The 21,189-nt window shown below is 42.7% G+C and overlaps 2 protein-coding genes across 8 annotated transcripts in view; one reads left to right on the forward strand and one right to left on the reverse strand.

Annotated features, from left to right (window-relative positions):
• Positions 1–14,323, forward strand: part of ALMS1 (ALMS1 centrosome and basal body associated protein) — a 205,182-nt gene extending 190,859 nt beyond the window's left edge. For 4 of the 7 annotated variants that reach the window (XM_055400279.2, XM_055400282.2, XM_055400283.2 and 1 more), the window contains 7 exons: positions 752–869; positions 4,372–4,575; positions 5,024–5,253; positions 5,972–6,155; positions 10,094–10,157; positions 12,852–12,951; positions 14,170–14,323. In XM_055400279.2, coding sequence (XP_055256254.2) covers positions 752–869; positions 4,372–4,575; positions 5,024–5,253; positions 5,972–6,155; positions 10,094–10,157; positions 12,852–12,951; positions 14,170–14,214 — 945 coding nt within the window. In that variant the 3' untranslated portion in view covers positions 14,215–14,323. Of the gene's footprint in view, positions 1–751; positions 870–4,371; positions 4,576–5,023; positions 5,254–5,971; positions 6,156–10,093; positions 10,158–12,851; positions 12,952–14,169 lie in introns of those variants that run through there. The other 3 variants (XR_016038620.1, XR_016038621.1, XM_055400280.2) reach the window with 2 other exon arrangements.
• A 1,055-nt stretch (positions 14,324–15,378) lies between these two features.
• NAT8 (N-acetyltransferase 8 (putative)) lies at positions 15,379–16,083 on the reverse strand. The gene has a single exon (XM_055401228.2). It carries the CDS (start codon positions 16,081–16,083, stop codon positions 15,379–15,381), a length of 705 nt encoding a protein of 234 aa, XP_055257203.2.
• Positions 16,084–21,189: the final 5,106 nt, after the last annotated feature.

Consider the following 21,189-nt stretch of genomic DNA (forward strand, 5'->3'; position numbering starts at 1 on the left):
CAACCACCTGGCATTTATTCAAAATGTAGATGCCCAGACCCCTCACTTACAACCTCCAATTCATTGTTCTGGGTTAGGACCCTTCCTCAGGAGAGTGTTCTGATGAACCAGTTTAAGAAATACCATTTTATATCAATTTTTTTTTGCTATATTTTGGTAATCTTTTGATTATTCACAAGCAATCCACCATCAGCACCATTCATTGCTCTACTTGCTCTGAATATAACTAAAAAACCTTTGGGGCTCAAATATTTAAGTACTTTTTGCAATATTCCTCACATTCAGGACTTCTCATAGGGCCTTTAAGCTTTTTGGCATTTATTCTTGAATAAACGCCTAAGTCGGATCTTATTGGAAAGCACTCTCTGCAGTTCACCACTCAGCCTCTTTAGTTATCCTCTGCCCTCTTTCTTGTCAGTTTTGTGGTAGTGTTTCTTCAGAATTTCATTCTTAAGACACACCAGGCTAATCTTTGTCTAGCACCCTCTTCAGAGTGTTTTCAAGTCCTGGGAACATACCCAGTCTTGTCTTAGCTTCTTAAAACAGCTTGAGCCCTTGTCTAGCTACAGCACCCACCTCTCTATCACAAAATATGCAGTAGCATGTTCACATTGCTGCAGGCTTCCTCGCACTGTCATCTCAACCATTTGAACTGGATTAGAAAGGGCTCTTGGTGACTTGTATATTCTTCTGTAGGTAACTATGCCATTGACCACAAGTCATGATAACAGGATCTCTCTTGTTTTCCCAGGTGACAGACCATGTCTCTTCTGACTCTGTTTCATCTTCTACCAGTAGTTTCTGGAGCTCGAACTCTACCCTTTGCAACAAACAAAATGCACATATGATAAATAAGGGCGTACAAGCAGGTAAATTAAACATTTTCATTGAAATATTAATATAAGTAGCTCTTAAGCCTGTGATAAGACACTCACCTCACTCACAATAAAAGAAGTGAAGATTTAAAAGGTACTCAAGTATATTAAAAATACACTCAAGTATATTCTCTGGTGGTCCAGGGGCTAAGAATCTGCCTTGCAGTGCAGGGAACATGGGTTCGATCACTGGCCAGGGATCTGAGATCCCACATGCTGCAGGGCAGTTATTGAGCTGGCGCACCACAATTAAAACCTGGCACAGCCAAAAAGAAATAAGTAAATTTTTTAATTAATAAAAAATATATACTCAAATGCCATTTGTCACCTATCAGATAGACAAAAATTTAAGTTTGGTAGCAAGTTTGTTGGCAAGCATGTAAGGAAATAGGTACATTCTAGTAGGTGTATAAGTTGGGAGTGTAACCCTTATGACTAACAACTTGGCAGTTTCTATCAAAATTACTTTGACCCAGCACTTTTACTTTTGGGCCTTAGCCTATAGATATGGTGCTTATGTGTAAATTGACAAATAGTTGATGACAGAATTAACCTCTGAAGTATTGTTTTATTATAAGCATTAAAGTAAAATCAACTTAGATGTCCATCAGTAGCTAAATTGTTAAATAAATTGTTGTATATCCATATAATGAAGTCTTTGGAGAAGGAAATGGAAACTCACTCCAGGATTCTTGTCTGGAGAACCCCATGGACCATGGAGCCTGGTGGGCTACAGTCCGTGGAGTTGCAAAAGAGTCGGACACAACTGAGCGACTAACACACATAATGAAGTCCTAGTGGAGGTGATGGAATTCCAGTTGAGCTATTTCAAGCCTTGAAAGAGGATGCTGTGAAAGTGCTGCACTCAATATGCCAGCAGATTTGGAAAACTCAGCAGTGGCCACAGAACTGGAAGAGGTCAGTCTTCATTCCAATCCCAAAGAAAGGCAATGCCAAAGAATGCTCAAACTACCGCACAATTGCACTCATCTCACACGCTAGTAAAGTCATGCTCAAAATTCTCCAAGCCAGGCTTCAGCAATATGTAAACCGTGAACTCCCAGATGTTCAAGCAGGTTTTAGAAAAGGCAGAGTCACCAGAGATCAAATTGCCAACATCCGCTGGATTATGGAGAAAGCAAGAGAGTTTCAGAAAAACATCTATTTATGCTTCATTGACTATGCCAAAGCCTTTGACTGTGTTGATCACAATAAACTGGAACATTCTGAAAGAGATGGGAATCCCAGACCACCTGACCTGCCTCTTGAGAAACCTGTATGCAGGTCAGGAAGCAACAGTTAGACCTGGACATGGAACAACAGACTGGTTCCAAATAGGAAAAGGTGTATGTCAAGGTTGTATATTGTCACCTTGCTTCTTTAACTTATATGCAGAGTACATCATGAGGAACGCTGGGCTGGAAGAAGCACAAGCTGGAATCAAGATTGCTGGGAGGAATATCAATAACCTCAGATATGCAGATGACACTACCCTTATGGCAGAAAGTGAAGAGGAACTCAAAAGCCTCTTGATGAAAGTGAAAGAGGAGAGTGAAAAGGTTGGCTTGAAGCTCAACATTCAGAAAACTAAGATCATGGCATCTGGTCCCATCACTTAATGGGAAATAGATGGAAAAACAGTGGAAACAGTGTCAGACTTTATTTTTTGGGGCTCCAAAATCACTGCAGATGCTGATTGCAGCCAGGAAATTAAAAGACGCTTGCTCCTTGGAAGGAAAGTTATGACCAACCTTGATAGTATATTAAAAAGCAGAGACATTCCTTTGCCAACCAAGGTCCGTCTAGTCAAAGCAATGGTTTTTCCCGTGGTCATGTATGGATGTGAGAGTTGGACTGTGAAGAAGGCTGATCACCGAAGAATCGATGCTTTTGAACTGTGGTGTTGGAGAAGACTCTTGAGAGTCCCTTATACTGCAAGGAGATCCAACCAGTCCATTCTAAAGAAGATCAATCCTGGATGTTCTTTGGAGGGACTGATGTTAAAGCTGAAACTGCAATACTTTGGCCACCTCATGCGACAAGTTGACTCACTGAAAAAGCCTCTGATGCTGGGAAAGGTTGGGGGCGGGAGGAGAAGGGGACGACGGAGAATGAGATGGCTGGATGGCATCACCGACTCTGTGGACATGAGTTTGAGTGAACTCCGGGAGTTGGTGATGGACAGGGAGGCCTGGCGTGCTGTGATTAATGGGGTCGCGGAGAGTCGGACACGACTGAGCGACTGAACTGAACTGACACAGTATGAAGACGCTTTTGCTACTAATGTGTCAAGATCCCCAAGATATATAATTAAAAAGAGAAAGCAAAGTACAGAATAGTATGTAGCATGCTACTACATGTATTTGAAGAGTGAAGAGAACTGTGCAAAAATTCTCTGGAATCACAGGGTTATAACCTTAATGGAGAACAGGAATGGGAAGGAGGTTTTTCACTTTATGACTTCCTATATCTTTTGATTTTATAAAACAGAAGTAAACCTGCCCCTTGATTATTTTTCCCTTCAAGTCATGTCTTTACATCTGGTAACCTTTTCCTTACCTTGGTGACTGCGTTTACTGTCCTTCTTACTTGGGATCAGAACTGAAATCTTTTTCCCAGTGAATCCTTATTAGTAGTTCTTTCCCTCTAATATCTAAACTGACAGAAATGAACTCCTCCACAGACACACACATCTCCATCTCTCTACCCTCATCTTCCTTCACTTCTTCTCTCTCTCAAAGTCCTTTACCCCACCCAAGAGGAGGCAGTAGCCTGCAGTTCTGAAACCTTAAAATTTTTTTAATTTACTGGAGTGGAATTAAAAAAAACTAACTCTAGTGGTAATAGTGTAGGCAGCAGTGAAACTACAATTCTTTATGCAGATATCATAATAAGAAAAAGATGTATATCACTTATCATAGTTTAGGATTCTTTCTGATGGCAATAAGAGAAAATAAAACTCAAATTTGTTCTTAAAAATGAGATATCTCATGTGTTTGAAATTACAATAAAACTTTGAAGACGCTTGATGTAGTTAATCAAATAGTGTGATTCCAAAACGGTTTATATCACCTTTCAGCTCTGCTTACATTGTCTTTCTGTTTATATTCATTCAGAGCACTGTCTTCAACAAATATTTTTACATGATGATACTTGTTAAAAATGTGTCTCAATGATTGTTTTGAATATTTTACCAGATTTATTTATCTGCTTTTTCTTTTGGCCATGCTGCACAGCATGTGGGATCTTAGTTCCTTGACCAGGAATCAAACCCGTGCCCACTGTAGTGGAAGCATTGAACCCTAACCACTGTCCAACTCGGGAATTCCCTATTTTACCAGATGTAGTTATGAAGAGTATAGATCTCAATTCTTTTTCTTTGCAGAATAGAAAATAAATGATTAATTTTTTTTAAGTTTTCATTTACTGAGTTAAATGCACCTGCCAACTAAATCTCAAGGTTTTTCTCAGAGAGGTCTGTGATCTTTACCCTCAGGTAACTTAGAGATTGTGAGTGGTGTCAGAAAAAACACTCGAGATGTTGGAATGACTTTCCCAACTCCAAGTTCTAGTGAGGCTAGAGTCGAAGAGGACAGTGATGTGACTTCTTGGTCAGAAGAAAAAATAGAAGAGAAGAAGCTCCTTACCAGTTATCTTGGGGGCAAAAAGTTAAAGAAGAACAAGAAGAGCTGCTGTGAAGGTCAGTTTCTAAGTCCTGATTTCTTAGTAGAAAAACTTATGAATTTCTGTTCTCTTGCAATGCTAGGATTCTTCATTTCTAAACAACTTATCGTTGACCCTGTCTTTCCCCAGCACCACCTTGGCACATTTTCAAAGTACAGTCGTCTCTCTATATCTGGAGTGGCTTGGATTGAGAACCCCTCCTGAATACCAAAGGCTGTGGATGCTCAAGTCTTTTATATAGAGTGACCTAGCACTGTCCCCCAAATGCAAGGATTCTGCATGCCTGTATACAGAGGACTGACTGTATTTAACGCTACAGTTAGAGTCTGTATACCTGCAGTAAGCAGACTCTAGGGCATTTTGCTGGCCCCTGACAGCTGATTCCCTGAGAGCCTATGTTATGCACATGTTTCTGTTGAGAAAAATGAAAAATCTTTTTTCTTTCTTAAAAATATTTCCTATAGGAGTTTCATGGTTTGTTCCTGTGGAAAATATGAAGTCTGGTCCTAAGAAGGAAAACATGCCCAAGCTTCATGGCCCTGGTATCTCCTGGTTTGCACCAATAACCAACACCAAACCTTGGAGGGAGCCACTGCGGGAACAGAACTGGCAGGGACAGCACATGGACAGTCCCAGTTCACTAGCCGGCCCAGGCAAAGATCCACTGAAGCCATTTGTGAGAGCAACCCTCCAGGTACAGTGAGATTGAATTAATTTTAGCTGCATGTTTAAGGAGGAAGAAAGGGTGTACCTGTGACTTGGCATGCTGAAGTATAGTCATGTGACCCTTGTTTCTGGCACCTCCACAGTTCATCTGTTCTCACACTCATTAATCAAAGGCTGCCTTACTGTTGGAATTATAAATCACGTATCACCTTCAGTATCTGAGAGAGGCAAGGCAATAGAAAGGCAGATGTTGTGTAGCTGCTCATTGGGTTTGCAGATAGATACCTGCACGTGGAGTGTAGTAGAGGCCTGATGTTTGCATCAGTCTTATATTTGTCCCTCCATATATATAACTCCTATTTCTACTTAGCACAGGGTTTAAAAGGCACCGAGTCTCATTTTTATAAGTACTTGGGAGCCAAAGAAAATGTTATTTAGTGATGTATTTCTTTGAAGGGAAATTTAAAATCGCACAGTGAGCCAAACTTTATCCCATCCACATTGGGGAGAGTTGTAATTGCCATAATCTTAGTTCTTGACTTATTCCGAAGGCATTTCTTTGATCCCTCTGATTTTCCTACTGGAACTCTCCTACTCAGGGAGTTGTTAGATCATCCTTCAGCTCTGAGTATTTTCTGTAAGTTACAGACAGGCTTTCCAAACCTGCTGGGCAGGTACTGTTTTTCTAGGCCCTTGGAGAAAAGACTGCATCATTAATATGAGGTTGGGGGGCTTTTTCTTCTCAGGAATCACTTCAGCTTCACAGACCGGACTTCATCTCCCGCTCTGGGGAACGGATAAAGCGCCTGAAGTTAATAGTCCGGGAGAGGAAACTGCAGAATATGTTACAGAGTGAGCGGGAGGCACTCTTCAACACTGTGCAGGAATGGCGGGGCTGCCGGGACCCCATGCACCTGCTGCGTAAGAGAGGTCCACTCTGCCTGTTCACTCTCCTGTTGCTGGGAGGAGGGGGCACGGTCTGCTTCATGCAAGGCAGCACTGCTCAATGCCAGGCCAGTTACAGTTCAGAAAGTGACTTTTTGCTTGTTGAGACTCAAATCTTAGACAGCAGAACTGCCTAATTAAGCTCTCAGCACTTCCATGATCCAGAAAAGTACAGTTAATCTTGCCCTGTCCCTACATCTTAAAAATGAGAGTGTGCAGTGGAATGCGCACTTGGCTTGCAGAGTCTTAGTTCCCTGACCACGGATTGAACCCAGGTCCTCGGCAGGGAAAATGTGGAGTCCTAACTACTGTACCACCAGGGAATTCCTGAGAATGGTATTTTTAAAAACCAGCTCTGTCACCACGAACAAGTTAGTTCCAAAAGTATAATGTTTTGATGGGGCTTGCTTCTCTCAAAGGGTAATAGTAATAGTAAATACTTACATAGCTGTTGTGTTTTGCTCAGACATTATTCTTATTTAATGCTTATAACAATTCTCTGGGGTGGATACTATTAATATCCCTGTTTCACAAATGAGAAAACTGAGGCAAAGAGAGATTAAGTACCTTGCCCAAACGGGTTTGAACCCCAGTGGGCTGGTGCTAGACTCTGTGCTCGTAACAATTATGCTAGATGTAATATCTCAATAAAATAATACGTGACAGCTGTGAAAACTATTAAGTACTCCCTAATGCTTTAATCGCTGCCTTACCTGTAAACAGGTCAGTGTTTCAGTTCACACTGTTTAGTCTGTGCCGCAGTATTGTGTCTGCAGGAGCCTTAGGCTGCTGTCATACTCATCATTGTCTAACCCTGGCTTTGGCCGTTGCTTACCAGCCTGCACTGCTGCTCAGGGTAGGGGCACAAAGCCCCAGCTGCTCCCTCTCACAGTTCCTGAGCAGCACACTCTTCCTTCTTAAGACACAATCCTCTGTTACCAATCCCCTAAGGGTCAGGATCCCCTCAATGGATCCTTTGCCCAGAGTCACAGCTGTCAATTGAATGAGACCAGGTTCAGCATAGGAGAACATTAGCTTTATACGCTGATCACGGAATGGAGAAAGGAGAGCTCATGTTTTTGTTTTTCCTTTAAAGATTTTTTTGATGTGAACCATTTTTAAAATCTTTATTGAATTTATTACAATATGGCTTCTGTTTTATGTTTTGGTTTTTTGGCCAAGAGGCATGTGGGATCTTAGCTCCCTGACCGGAGATTGAACCATCACCCCCTGCACTGGAAGGTGAAGTCTTAACCACTGGGCTGCCAGGGAAGTCCCAGTAGAGCTCATGTTCTAAAGAGGAACGGAGTAAGGGAATTGAAGGGGCAGCCAGGGCATGCACAATCCTCCATGGTCCTTTGCACATGGTAAAGATTGTGCCTCGATTCAGTTCAGTCACTCCGTCGTGTCCAACTCATTGCAAACCCATGAACCGCAGCATGCCAACCTCCCTGTCCATCATCAGCTCCCAGAGCCTTCCTAAACTCATGTCCATTGAGTCGGTGATGCCATCCAACCATCTCATCCTCTGTCGTCCCCTTCTCCTCCTGCCCTCAGTCTTTCCCAACATCAGGGCCTTTTCCAATGAGTCAGCTCTTTGCATCAGGTAGCCAAAGTATTGGAGTTTCAGGTTCAACATCACTCCTTCCAGTGAACAGCCAGGACTGATCTCCTTTAGGATGGACTGGTTGGATCTCCTTGCAGTACAAGGGACTCTCAAGAGTCTTCTCCAACACCACAGTTCAAAAGCATCGATTCTTCAGCACTCAGCTTTCTTTATAGTCCAACTCTCGCATCCATACATGACCACTGGAAAAACCATAGCCTTGACTAGACGGACCTCTGTTGGCAAAATAATGTCTCTGCTTTTTAATATGCTATCTAGGTTGGTCATAACTTTCCTTCCAAGCAGTAAGTTTCTTTTAATTTCATGGCTGCAATTACTGCCTGCAGTGATTTTGGAGCCCAAAAAAATAAAGTCAGCTACTGTTTCCACTGTTGCCCCATCTATCTGCCATGAAGTGATGGGACCAGATGCCATGATCTTCGTTTTCTGAATGTTGAGCTTTTAGCCAACGCTTTCACTCTCCTCTTTCACTTTCATCAGAGGCTCTTTAGTTCTTCACTTTCTGCCATAAGGGTGGTGTTATCTGCATATCTGAGGTTATTGATATTTCTTCCGGCTATCTTGTTTCTAGCTTGTGCTTCTTCCAGCCCAGCAATCCTCATGATGTACTCTGCATATAAGTTAAATAAGCAGGTTGACAATATACATCCTTGACGTATTCCTTTTCCTATTTGGAACCAGTCCGTTGTTCCATGTCCAGTTCTAACTGTTGCCTCCTGACCTGCATACAGATTTCTCAGGAGGCAGGTCAGGTGGTCTGGTGTTCCCACCTCTTTCAGAATTTTCCAGTTCATTGTGATCCACACAGTCAAAGGCTTTGGCGTAGTCAATAAAGCAGATGTTTTTCTGGAACTCTCTTTTTCAATGATCCAGTGGATGTTGGCAATTTGATCTCTGGTTCTTCTGCCTTTTCTAAAACCAGCTTGAACATCTGGAAGTTCACAGTTCACGTATTGCTGAAGCCTGGCTTGAAGAATTTTGAGCATGACTGCTAGCGTGTGAGATGAGTGCAATTGTGCAGTAGTTTGAGCATTCTTTGGCATTTCCTTTCTTTGGGATTGGAATGAAAACTGACCTTTTCCAGTCCTGTAGCCATTGCTGAGTTTTCCAAATTTCTTGACATATTGAGTGCAGCACTTTCACAGCATCATCTTTTAGGATTTGAAATAGCTCAACTGTAATTCCATCACCTCCACTAGCTTTGTTTGTAGTGATGCTTCCTAAGGTCCACTTGACGTCACCTTCCAGGATGTCTGGCTCTAGGTGAGTGATTAACTGGGTCACGAAGGTCTTTTTTATAAAGTTCTTCTGTGTATTCTTACCACCTCTTCTTAATACCTTCTGCTTCTGTCAGTTCCATACCATTTCTGTCCTTTATTGAGCCCATCTTTGCATGAAATGTTCCCTGAGTATCTCTACTTTTCTTGAAGAGATATGTAGTCTTTCCCATTCTGTTGTTTTCCTCTATCTCTTTGCACTGATCACTGAGGAATGCTTTCTTATCTCTCCATGCTATTCTTTGGAACTTTGTGTCTAGCAGAGTACAAATGCCCCCTTTGGACAGAAACCTTAGCATGTTAATGAAGCAAAAGTCACTTTTGGACACTTCCAGGTTGCATCCACGCAGGCTCGTTCTTGTTGTCAAGTCAGAACTGGTTTGGGGCAGTTGACCACTATATATCTCTCAAAGTCCAGAGGCAAAACATCTCTGCCAAATGTCAGGTACTTTTGAAATGAACACAGAGATAAATCAGGGCAAATGTCCAGCTCTCGGGGTCTGGTATGGAAACATAAGTCACAGGTCCACAGTTTTTAGAATCTGGTATGGTGACACCACTTGATACTCAACCATAAAAAAGAATCAAATTTTGCAACTTGGAACAGCATGGAGTAATCTGGAGGTTTTTATGCTTAGTGAAGTAAGTCAGACAAAGACAAATACTGTATTATATCACTTATGTGTGGAACCTAAAAAATACAACAAACTAAAGAATATAAGAAAAAAGGAACAGACTCACAGATATTGAGAACAAACTAGTGGTTCTATTAGTGGGGAAAGGGAAGAGGAGAGGGCCAAGATAGGGACTGGGGATTTGGACGTAAGTAAGCTACAAGAACGCATTGAATAGCACAGAGCATGGAGCCAACATTTTACAACTATAAGTGGGGTATAGCTTTTAAAAATTGTGAATAACTATGTTGACACCTTAAACTTACATAATATTGTAAATCACCTGTACTTTACTTCAAAGGAAAAATGGCACAATCCACTAAAAAAATCTCTTCTCTTGCTTAGGCTTCCTGTCAGCCCAAAAGAAAAGGCCTATTGGAAAGAAGGAAATGATTCAGAGGTCTAAACGGTAAGGCCAAAAGAATAAGTAACTATAGAAGTATAAATCAGGCCACCAAATGGTCAGGAGCTATAGCTTGGCCCAGAATAAAGGCATTATGCTCTAGTTAAAACATTATGAGAAAATTAACTATAAAAATAGTTTCTCACTTATGGTTCTAAAACGGAGATGAAATTTAGCAGATCATGGTATGGATGGATGCCTCATATATAAAAATACAAAGAATTGCTTTGAATTTTTATGCTTTAGTCAGGCTTGTTTTTGTTAGAAACTTAAATATAAATAAAAATATTTTGAAGTAAAAATAAATACTTCTTTGGGGCTCTATTTCTAGGCAATCCTTTTTCTAGGAATTGTATCCAATATAATAAGAGATAAGGAGATAATCTCAGAGATAACAACACAGGCTTGTTTCTAAATAAAGTTTGAAACTTGAAATAAAGTTTCAGAATCATGTGTACACTGCCACCGTTTGTAGTCTTTTACATAGACACATGTAGTGGGTTGGCAAAAATTCAGTATTTTCCAGAAGATGGCTCTAGCAACACGTAACTTGTCTTTCACTTCTTTCAATACAATTTTGTTAGTTTGTATTGTGACAACTGTCTGTCATATCAGAATGCATTTTAAAACTTTTCAAAAGTGGTGAATTTTTGTGTATTCATTTTAATATTGAAGATGGAAGAAAAAGCAAATTTTCAGAATATTATACTTTATTATTTCAAGAGCAGTAGCGATAAAAACACAGCTGAAGTGCAAAAAAAGATTTTTCCATATATGGAGAAGGTGCTGTGACTTATCGAATGTATCAAAAGTGGTTTACAAAGTTTCATTTTGTACTGGAGATTTCTTGTTTGGAAGTTTCACAGGTGATGGGGTTGATCAGTTGAAATTGATAGCGATCAAGTTGAGACATTGAGAACAATCAACATTATACCTCGCCAGAGACAGCCAGTGTATTCGGTATATCCAAATCAAATGTTGAGTCTTTAAAAACCATTTGCACCAACTTGGTTATGTTAATCACTTTGATGTTTAGGTTCCACATAAGCAAAAAAACCCTCCTTGACCATATTTCTGCATGTGATTCTCTATTAAACATAACAAAAACATTCTGTTTTTTAAAACAAATTGTGACGGGTGATCAAAAATGGATACTGTACAATAATATGGAAAGGAAGTGATCGTGGGGCAAGCAAAATGAACCACCAACCACACCAAAGTCCGATCTTCATCCAGAGAAGGTGATGTTGTGTATATGGTGGGATTGGAAGGGAGCCCTTTATTGTGAGCTGCTTCTGGAAAACCAAACAATTAATTCCAACAAGTGCTGCTCCCGATTAGACCAACTGAAAGCAACACTCTCAGAAAAGTGAGTCAGACTAATTCTGTTGAATCAGTCAACACAAAACACATAATCTTTCATCAGGATAACACAAGACCGCATGTTTCTTTGTTGACCAAGAAAAAACTGTTACAGTTTGGCTGGGAAGTTTTGATTCATCTGCCATATTCACCAGACATTGCACCTTCAGATTTACATTTATTCTGGTCTTTATAAAATTAATGGAAAAATTTTCAATTCCCTGGAAGACTGTGAAAGGCACCTAAAACAGTTTTTTGCTCAAAAAGATAAAAAGTTTTGGGAGAATGGAATTATGAAGTTGCCTGGAAAATGGCAGAAAGTAGTGGAACAAAATAGTGACTACACTGTTCAATGAAGTTCTTAGTGAAAATGAAAAGCATGTCTTTTATTTTCCCTTTAAAACTGAAGGAACTTTTTGGCCAATGTAATACTTCTTTTTCCCCAAATGGTTGATCATACTATATATAGAAGTCTGGAGCCTGTTTTATTTTGCTTAACACTGTATTGTGAGTATTTGAATGTTTTTCCATATCATGAAAGCTTTTTGAAACATTTTGTGCTTTGTAATAATTTTATTATCGTCCATAATTTGTTTTCTTGTTGGAAATTTAGATTATTTCCAATTAAAGTGTATATATCAAATGCATCTTTGCTCCTGTTCCTCAAAACATGGTTCTTTAAAATTAGTGGCATCCAATCTGTGATGGACAGAGCCCAAGATTTTCACATGACTATGAGACCTTCACCCCATCTGTTTCCCCTGCACTCTCTCCATGAAACCTTGACTCCATTCTTACCGACGCTTCCTTCTCCTCCCGTCTCCTTTCTACTCCTAACTTCTTCAAGACCCACCTCAAAGTCAATCTTTTTGGTCTTTGTTGACCTTCTTCCATCAGAATAAGTTTTTTCATTTCCTATAACTCTTTGTAGCATTTTGTAGATATGAACCATTGTACTTTTTTTGCATTATTTTTCATCTTTAGAAGTATGGAAGTAATACGTAGTCATTATCTTACATTGAAACCATGCATTTTTGCATATAGAGTGCCAAGAAGTTCATCCGCACGCTTTATTCCACACCTTTCCCAGAAGTGATCACTATCAGCAGATTTTATTATGTTTTTGTTTATCTGTATCTCTTTCCATATCTTGAACACTCTAGGTCAGGGTTCTTTATGTCCAAGTGTCTTCAAAGGAAGCTGGGCCCACAGCAGGCCCACAGCCTGTCTGAGGGACTGAGTGCCTGGAGAGCTGAGGAGATGTGGGGGAAGTGATTGTGTGCCTCTGTGGTCGGTAACCTCACTGCTTTCTTTCTTCCCACCGGTACCATTTCTAAGGATTTATGAACAGCTTCCCGAAGTACAGAAAAAGAGAGAAGAAGAAAAGAGGAGGTCAGAATACAAGTCATACCGGCTGCGAGCCCAGCTGTATAAAAAGGTCGGTCGGTCCTAGAGCAGGATTGATGAGGTTTACCAGGGGAAAGAGAAACCGAGACCTGTTTGAATTAATTGTATTTGGAGAGTAAACTTAAGCTAATAAATACATTGTACCACCGCTGAAATTTAGAAGACAAAAGCACCTGTAACTCGATTTCAAATCTGAAAATCTAAAAAGGCAAATCTAAAAACGGCTCCTTTCAGAGGCTTCACTGGAGGTCCAGTGTATTTGAGATTGTGCTCCCACTGTAGGGGCACAGATTCAATCCTTGGTTGGGAACTAAGATCACACATGCTGCATGGTGTGGCCAAAAAAAAAATTTTTTTTTAACTTTTTAAGATTATTCAATAGATAAATAAGTCACCTTCCAGACACATTGGGAGTGAAACCAAATTTCATACTTAGGTGTCAGTTTAGACGCCAGGCTGGAAACCCCACATCCTTCAGAATTGTTGGGCTTTCATTTGAGTCCCAAATGGTAGTTTTATGTCCCTTATAGGTAGATCATATACCATTAGAACTCTGCAGATAAATTGGAAAATGTCCAAGTGTAGCATACAAGTTGGTAGTTTGGGGACTTGGGGCCTTGAAGCCACCACCATTTCCTACCCAGAGCCCCAGTAGAATCAATGGTGCTGCAAGTCCCAGAACCTCACAGGCCAGGGGATTTGCTGCCATTTAATTCTTTGAGAAAGCAGATGGTCCAGAAGGTCTGGGTCCTTCAACTGTTCTCATTTCTTTCCCAACCCCCTTGTTTCACCCTCAGAGGACTCTGAAAGTCAGGAACCAAGAGACGCGTTCATACAAGACCCATATAGTATTGGAGAATTGCTCCTGGAGTGTGCACCGTGGCTCCGGCTGGGCTCCCTCAAGTGGGGAGGCTCAGGCGCCACTACGCCGCTGTGTGCTGTGTCAGCGTCGCAAGGCCAGGCTTCACACTGTGCTTGTGTGTTTGTGAACTGACGGACGGATTAGTCTGTTAGGATTATATTAATACAGTGTTTCTGGGTAGACTATAACAGACTGTAGATCATCTTTCCTAAACACTGGAGGAAGTATTTTTTTTAGTATAATTACCATATTTTCTGAAGCTGGGAAAGACAAGGTTTGGGAGAACCACACTGGTCTCTTCAGCAGCACGTCTAGGGTGAGGAGTGGCTGCCTGCCTCTGATGGCAAGAATATCTAACTTCTTTCCTCCCTTTCTTTTCTTCCACAGAAAGTGACCAATCAACTCTTGGGGAGAAAAGTTCCTTGGGACTGAAATAAAGAGTATTTTCCTCAGCGCCTTGGAATTATATTTTATCAGCTTGGAGGAACACAATCCTTACTTTTATGAGTCTGGTTTAATAAAACTTGTTGTCCATGTGTAATGTAGAAGTAGTTACCTTCTGAAGAGTCTTGGATAGAATGATGACTAAGATTATTAATGGTTTAGGAGCAGTACTTTCTCCACAGTGGCCTTACCCACAAGGATATTTGTTACAATGATACTACCTTAATTCTAGCCAAGAGTGTGTGTTTTTATATAAAATAAATAACTTCTGATAGACCCATAGTAAAGCAAGCAGCAGAAAGTTTTTTATTTTCCATCTGGAGAGGTCCCGGGAGTTATGCAATGTTTCCCAGGGGTATGTGGGAGACTTCAATCTAAAAGTGCCAGTCAAGGGAAATGGGCTGTTAGATAAAATGTGGTCTTTCTTTAGAAATGCCATGTAATGTAGTGAGAGCCCTCTTGTTGATTCTGTGGAGACAGTGTCTGCTTAGGTAGCCATTGAGTGGGTCCAGAGACTCTCGGCAGACACAGGCACCTTGGGTCCAGAGCCACATCCTAGCCTCACTCCAACTTCCCCCAGGGCCGCTAGCCTTTGGTAGATACAACTCAGGAGACAGCAGTAGCTGGATTTGAATCATGGCCTGGTCCTGGCCAGTGAGATGCAGGTAGTGCCACTTCTAGGTCTAGTCCTGTCCCTGGCTGCCTTCTCCCTTTCAGCAGAAACCTTGGAAACCGTAACAAATTGATGGCATCATTGGCCCCAGTCCTTCTCACGTGGATTCTTCTCACACGGCTTCTCCACGCCCTCTTCATGTGATTTTGCATTTCCATTCACTGAAAGTGGGGAGGGTCCCCGGCATGACACTTGGACACCAAAGGGGCGCCCCAGCCTAAGCTGCTGACCCACAGACTCATGAGCCAAAGAAAAATGTTCATTATTGTTTTGTGGTAGTTTTTCATGCAGCAATCTGTTGGCATTAGATAAATGAAACAGTAGCAATCCCAGAAGACTGAATGGAGAAGAGCCACCCCACCACCAGCGCCTGGGCAAACAAGCCGTAAGCTTTTACCCTGCCATCACACTGAGACTTCAGAGGCTGCCTGTTTCTGCAGCAGAGCCGATTCCTCTTGACTGATCTGCTAGAAAACAGATCACTGGCCCCCTCCCTGCTCCAGTGCCAGAGAGACCTGAGCAGAGGGGAGGCAGTAGGTAAACTGAATTACTGAGAAAGAAATTAGCCTCCAGCGTGTGAGTAAGAAAAACTGGCCTATCTTCTGGAAGCCAAGACGCTGGTAAAGGGCCAGGGCAGAGTGCTGCAGCACACTGGTGGTAAGGACCACTTCACTGTAGCCCTGGTCTCGTGCAAACGTGAGGACGGTCCTGACGAGGGCTTCGGCTATCCCTTGACCTCGGTGCTCAGGGGCCACAGATAGGTGAAGCAGCTCCAACTGCTCCTTCTGCAGGGTGGGCTTCTTAACAGGCCGTGCTCCCACTATGCCCACTACCTGCCCCTTAGACTCAGCCACCCAGAAGCAGGAGCCACTCTCACTGAGGTAAGATTTAGTGATGTCAGACATGTCTGTGTTCAAAGACGTGACTACAAACTGCTTCCAGGGGTATTTGGCAAGGAACCTCAGGGCAGCAAGGAGGGCAAGGCTGGCCACAAAGGCCAGGACCCAGGAGCCAGAGACTAGGATTAGGGCAAGGGGTCCCCCAAGCAAGAGCACAAGGGTTTGGGGCAGCTTCAGGATGTGGCGGAAGGTGGTAGGAATGTGCTCATCCATCCCCTTAGAGAACAAGTCTATGACCCATTTGCGGTCATTTTCCTGGTATTTGCGGATGTGATAAGGAGCCATAGAAGACTTCTGGTTGTCTGGATCTCGAAGTTCAAGAAAGACCTAGGTGTCCTGTTATGCTTGCCCAGCAGCCCTGGGGAAGAAAGAGGAAGCCATGTGAGTGGCCCACTTACCAGAACCAGGAAGACCCTGCCCAAAGATGTGTCTCTCTGCTTCTACCCAAGAGAAAGTAGGCCACAGCCACTGGGAAAAGGTGTAGAGTCCGAAAGACCTGCATTTGATCATGGCTTCATGCATGACCTTGGGCATGTTACATAATCTCTTAAGAATCTGCCTTCTGAAGTTGTTCAGAGGATTTAGTGAAATAACAAACAAAGCTCTGATTATAAAGTGCCCTCCCTGTCTTTCCCCATTCCCTAGCCCTCTTCTCAGTTTCTCCATACACTGGCGCTCCATGCAGCAGCCATGCATGTCTCCTCCTCCTTTTGGTCCCTCTTTCAGGGCCCATGTGCTGGGGGAAGCCTGTGTTTCCAAGTACAAAGACTTGGAAACAGCAAATGTTCCTTCGCCCTTGATTGCAGATTTTCAGGCTGCTGAGGTGGCATATGAGCGTAGCACCAAAAGTGGTCCAGCCTTGAAGGCCGGGGTGAGTCTGGAGCTCCAGACCACACCTGTGAGCATTGTCCTTCCACCCATGTCCCCTCACCTGCTGTCACAAGAGCGTGGAGTGTCCAGGGAAGCCTCTGCCTGGCCTCTGTCCTCAGCATCCAACTGGCATCCAGGAGAGACTGTGCAGGGCTTCTTCTATGTCTGGGGCCCAGGTCCTGGATGGCACCTCATTGGCTGGCTTCTGAATATTTGTTAATCATAAAGCCCTAGCTCAGGGGACTGGGCTGTGATAGAGCAGAAAGCCCATTCTTTGTTCTCTGAACTCTGGGGAATTAGCCTGGAGGGGACACGCAGGGTTTGGAACAGCTCAGGGGTCCTTGCCCTTGTGACTGGCCTATATCCCCAACCATGGCAGTTCACCTGGCACCTTGATGCTCTCTGATGTCCATGCTTGGCCCCACCATACAGCTGCTATGACCCTGGAGTATTCGCCCTTCACCCTGTGCTCTGTCATCACAGGCCAGAGTCCAGTTCCGCTGGCTCGGTACACAAGGTCCTTCTCAGCTGCGTGAGGGCAGCAGGGCCCTGGCCATGCAGGACATATCATCCAGGTTATGAAGTTTGCACTCTCAGAACATCAGGAGCCCACTGCTGTTCTTTTAGCTGGGGTGTAACAACCAGAGGTCGGAGAAGGCAATGGTAAGCCACTCCAGTACTCTTGCCTAGAAAATCCCATGGATGGAGGAGCCTGGTAGGCTGCAAGTCCATGGGATCGCTATGAGTCAGACACGACTGAGCGACTTCACTTTCACTTTTCACTTTCCACTTTCACACATTGGAGAAGGAAATGGCAACCCACTCCAGTGTTCTTGCCTGGAGAATCCCAGGGACAGGGGAGCCTGGTAGGCTGCCGTCTATGGGGTCACACAGAGTCGGACACGACTGAAGTGACTTAGCAGCAGCAACAACCAGAGGTAGCGGTGACTTCTGTGATATGTGTGTGTGATTCTGGTGACCTGTGGAAAATGGACTGAAAGGGCCCGGAATGGAAGTCTGTATCCCCCTGCCCCCAGAGGCTAGTGCAGCGGTCCAAGCAGAAGGGCCTCTGGATACAGATACACAGGTGCTCACTTTACAAGATCACCTTGTCAAGGAAGGCTTGTGGGAACTAAAATCCATGAGCCCTGGCACAGAGCTGAGTCTGACCAATGGAAAAGGCATCTTTTTCTTATTTTGCTCAGAGGTGTCACTGCCCACTGAACGGTGTCCAGCAGGTTGTGTCACTGTTGAAGGGGGTGCCTTGTTCTATGTTCACAAAGGAGCCATCTAGGCTAGCTGGGGATCCTACAAGAGAAAGCAGTAACTTGAACCAGAATGGGGCCATGGATGTAAACTGGCCCTCTTGGAAGTATCTTTTGGGAACAGAAATGACAATGTTTATCTGTCACTTTTCACTTTCACACATTGGAGAAGGAAATGGCAACCCACTCCAGTGTTCTTGCCTGGAGAATCCCAGGGGCGGGGGAGCCTGGTGGGCTTCCGTCTATGGGGTCACACAGAGTTGGACACGACTGAAGTGACGCAGCAGCAGCAGAGGGTGAAGAAGAGGTCGGAGATGACAGCTAGGTTTCTGGCAAGAGCAACTAGGAGGATGCTCCAGAGACCAGACTTGTGAAAGAGATCACCGCAAAGATGCCATTTTTAACATTTCAATGTTAAGCAAAATTTGAACAAGGAACCAAAAGAGAATAGAATGCTCCAAAGTATAGCTGAGTAACCCTAATGAGTCTCTAATATTAACCAATCAGAAGCCTAATGGTCAAGCTGAGGGGCCAGATGTGCTGTCTGCCCCTGCCCTCTCTGGCTTCCTCAACCCAGTGACCTTGGTTTACATTTAGGCTTTTTTAACCTTCCTCATAGTCATGAATGATGATCATGAGGGTTTATCGGCATGAAAAATAATTGTCAAAATATAATTGTCAAGCTATAAAAGGTTATAAAACTATGTTTTCATTTTTGAAAAATATAACAATAATAATTTATATTCACCAGCATGCAGAAAGAAAAGAATGGTTACACCAAACATTGGCAGCATTTATCTCTGGATAGAGGAATTATGGGTAATTCTCTGTGTAAGAGATACAAGTCTGGAAGTCTCAGCATGTTGCAGGCTCTTGACACTGCTTTCAAATGATGAAACTGAGGCTTGGGAATCTACCTGTCTCTGCCTCAGCCAACTCCTGTTTTAAAAAAATTTACTGAATGATAGTTGATTTACAATGTGTTAATTTCTGCTGCACAGCAAAGTGACTCAGTTATACATATATATACATTGTTTTCCATATTCTCCATTATGGTTTATCACAGGATATTGAATAGAGTTCCCTGTACTATGCAGCAGGACCTTGTTGTTTATCCATTCTGTGCATAATAATTTGCATCTGCTAATTCCGAACTCCCACCCCCTCCCTCTCCCACAGAGCAACCACAAATGTATCCTCAGTCTGATTCTGTCTGTTCTGTAGATGAGTTCATTTGTGGCCTATTTTAGAGTCCACATACAAGCGGTCTCATATGGTATTTGTATTTGTCCTTCTCTGACTTTCTTCGCTTGGCATGATATTCTCTAGGTTCATTTATACTGCTGCAAATGTACTTCAGCCAACTTGAGAGTCAGTCTAGAGACCCATCGAAGGTTCTGAATTCCTGAAGGTAAGGCAGGTGTGTTATTCTATCATTTTTAATTAACCATTCAAATTTGTACAACTCAGTGGTACTTAGTACATTCACAATGCTGTATAACCACCACTTCTGTCTTGTTCTGAAGCATTTTCATCACCCCAAAATGAAACCCCTTAGTCAGTAGGTAGTCACTCCATTTCCACCCCTCTTGCACCCCTGGCAACCACTAGCCTGCTGTCTCTTTGGATTTACCTATTCTGGATGTTTCATTTAAATGAATCACACAATATGTGAACTTTTATGTTGAGTTTTTCACTTTGGTTCTCAAAGTTCATCCATGTCCTAACAAGTATCAGTACTTCATTGCTTTTTATGGCTGATTAATGTTCCATGGAAAGGATTAACCGCATTTGTTTATCAGTCATCCACTGATGGACACTTGTTTCTACATTCTGGCTATTGTGAATAGTGTTGCTATGAATATTCTGTACAAGTGGTTGTTTCAACACCTATTTTCAATCCCTTTGGTATATATCTAGGAGTGGAATTGCTGGGTCATATGGTAACTCTCTTTTAACAGCTTAAGGCACTGCCAAACCGTTGTCCTAAGGTTTACTTTCCCACCAGCAGTGAGTCTTATTTTACTGTATGCCTCAGTATTATGCCTGGTACATACAGACAGCTGTTACTTGCTGAGATATTAGATACCTGGCACTGTGAGAAAGCACTTTTCCTCTGCTGTGCTATTTGACATTCACAACCATCCAAGAGCTAAGGCTCATATTGCTTCCATTTTACAAATATGAAACCGAGGCTCACAAACCTGAGATATCCTACCCATGAGGGTGGCACCCAAGCCTTGGCAGTTTTGACTTGAAGGCCTGAACATTTTGCTTTTTCAGTACCACATGCTGACCCCAAAAGGCAGGTATCTGACAAGTGTTTGAGTTATTAATTAGCATAAAGCACTGTATGCCAACAGAAACAGCTGTCTGCTGGGATGCAAGATTTACCTCTAAGTCTCATCATTCCCGTGTTCAGGACATACTTGACCCAGATCCAGTATGTGACTAAGGCTCAAGGTCCAGTTCAGTGCTACCTCCTCCATCAAGATTTCTGACCCCTGACAACCAGATGGATCTTGTATCTGCTTCCTCCTTTGAAGGAAGACTTTGCACTTCTCATCCAGCACTTATATTGCTGTTAATTTGTTACTTGCTAAAAACTGTTAACTTATTAACAGTTAAACAGTTACTAGTAACCTGATAAATTATTTTTCTATTACCCGTAGGAACCTGATTATAATAGGTAGTTATATTTTTTAAATCACTGTTATTCCCAGAGTTGTGGGACTTGAGAGCAGCATGTCAATGAAATCCCATGCTTGCATTTATGAAGAACATTTGCCTGTTAGACCAGCTAAGCCCAGAAATGGGTCAATGAACTGGAAGTTAGACAATCAAGTGGTGTCATGTTTTGGAAGTCTCAGAGGAGGAAAATGTCCTGGAAAGAACATCATCTCCCCTGATCTCTCATCAGGGTTCCCAGTAAGCCAGCCTCAGGTCAGTGCCCTGGATTCCCACTGAGCACTCATAACTTAAAGGACATGAGTGAGAGGAAGTAACAGCAAATTGTTTCAAGAGGAAAGAAAGTGGTCCCATAGGTCACTCCCTGGCAAGTTGTTCAGAAATACTGGAACAATGATTCTAACTCTATAGAAATACTTCTAATCTAACCTTTTAACCAAAGGGAGGTGTTATCAGGCCCCAACACCCAAATTAGGATAACCCTGAGCTTCCCTGGTGGTTCAGAGGTTAAAGCGTCTGCCTGCAATGCAGGAGACCTGAGTTCGATCCCTGGGTCGGGAAGATCCCC

This window comes from Moschus berezovskii, chromosome 11 (genome assembly GCF_049115385.1).
Source record: "Moschus berezovskii isolate FMDL1 chromosome 11, NW_MosBer_1.0, whole genome shotgun sequence".
NCBI lineage: Eukaryota > Metazoa > Chordata > Mammalia > Artiodactyla > Moschidae > Moschus > Moschus berezovskii.

Coding starts and splice junctions, on each gene's coding strand:
- NAT8 (XM_055401228.2), bottom strand. CDS start 16,083: ATGGCTCCTTATCACATCCGCAAATACCAGGAAAATGACCGCAAATGG.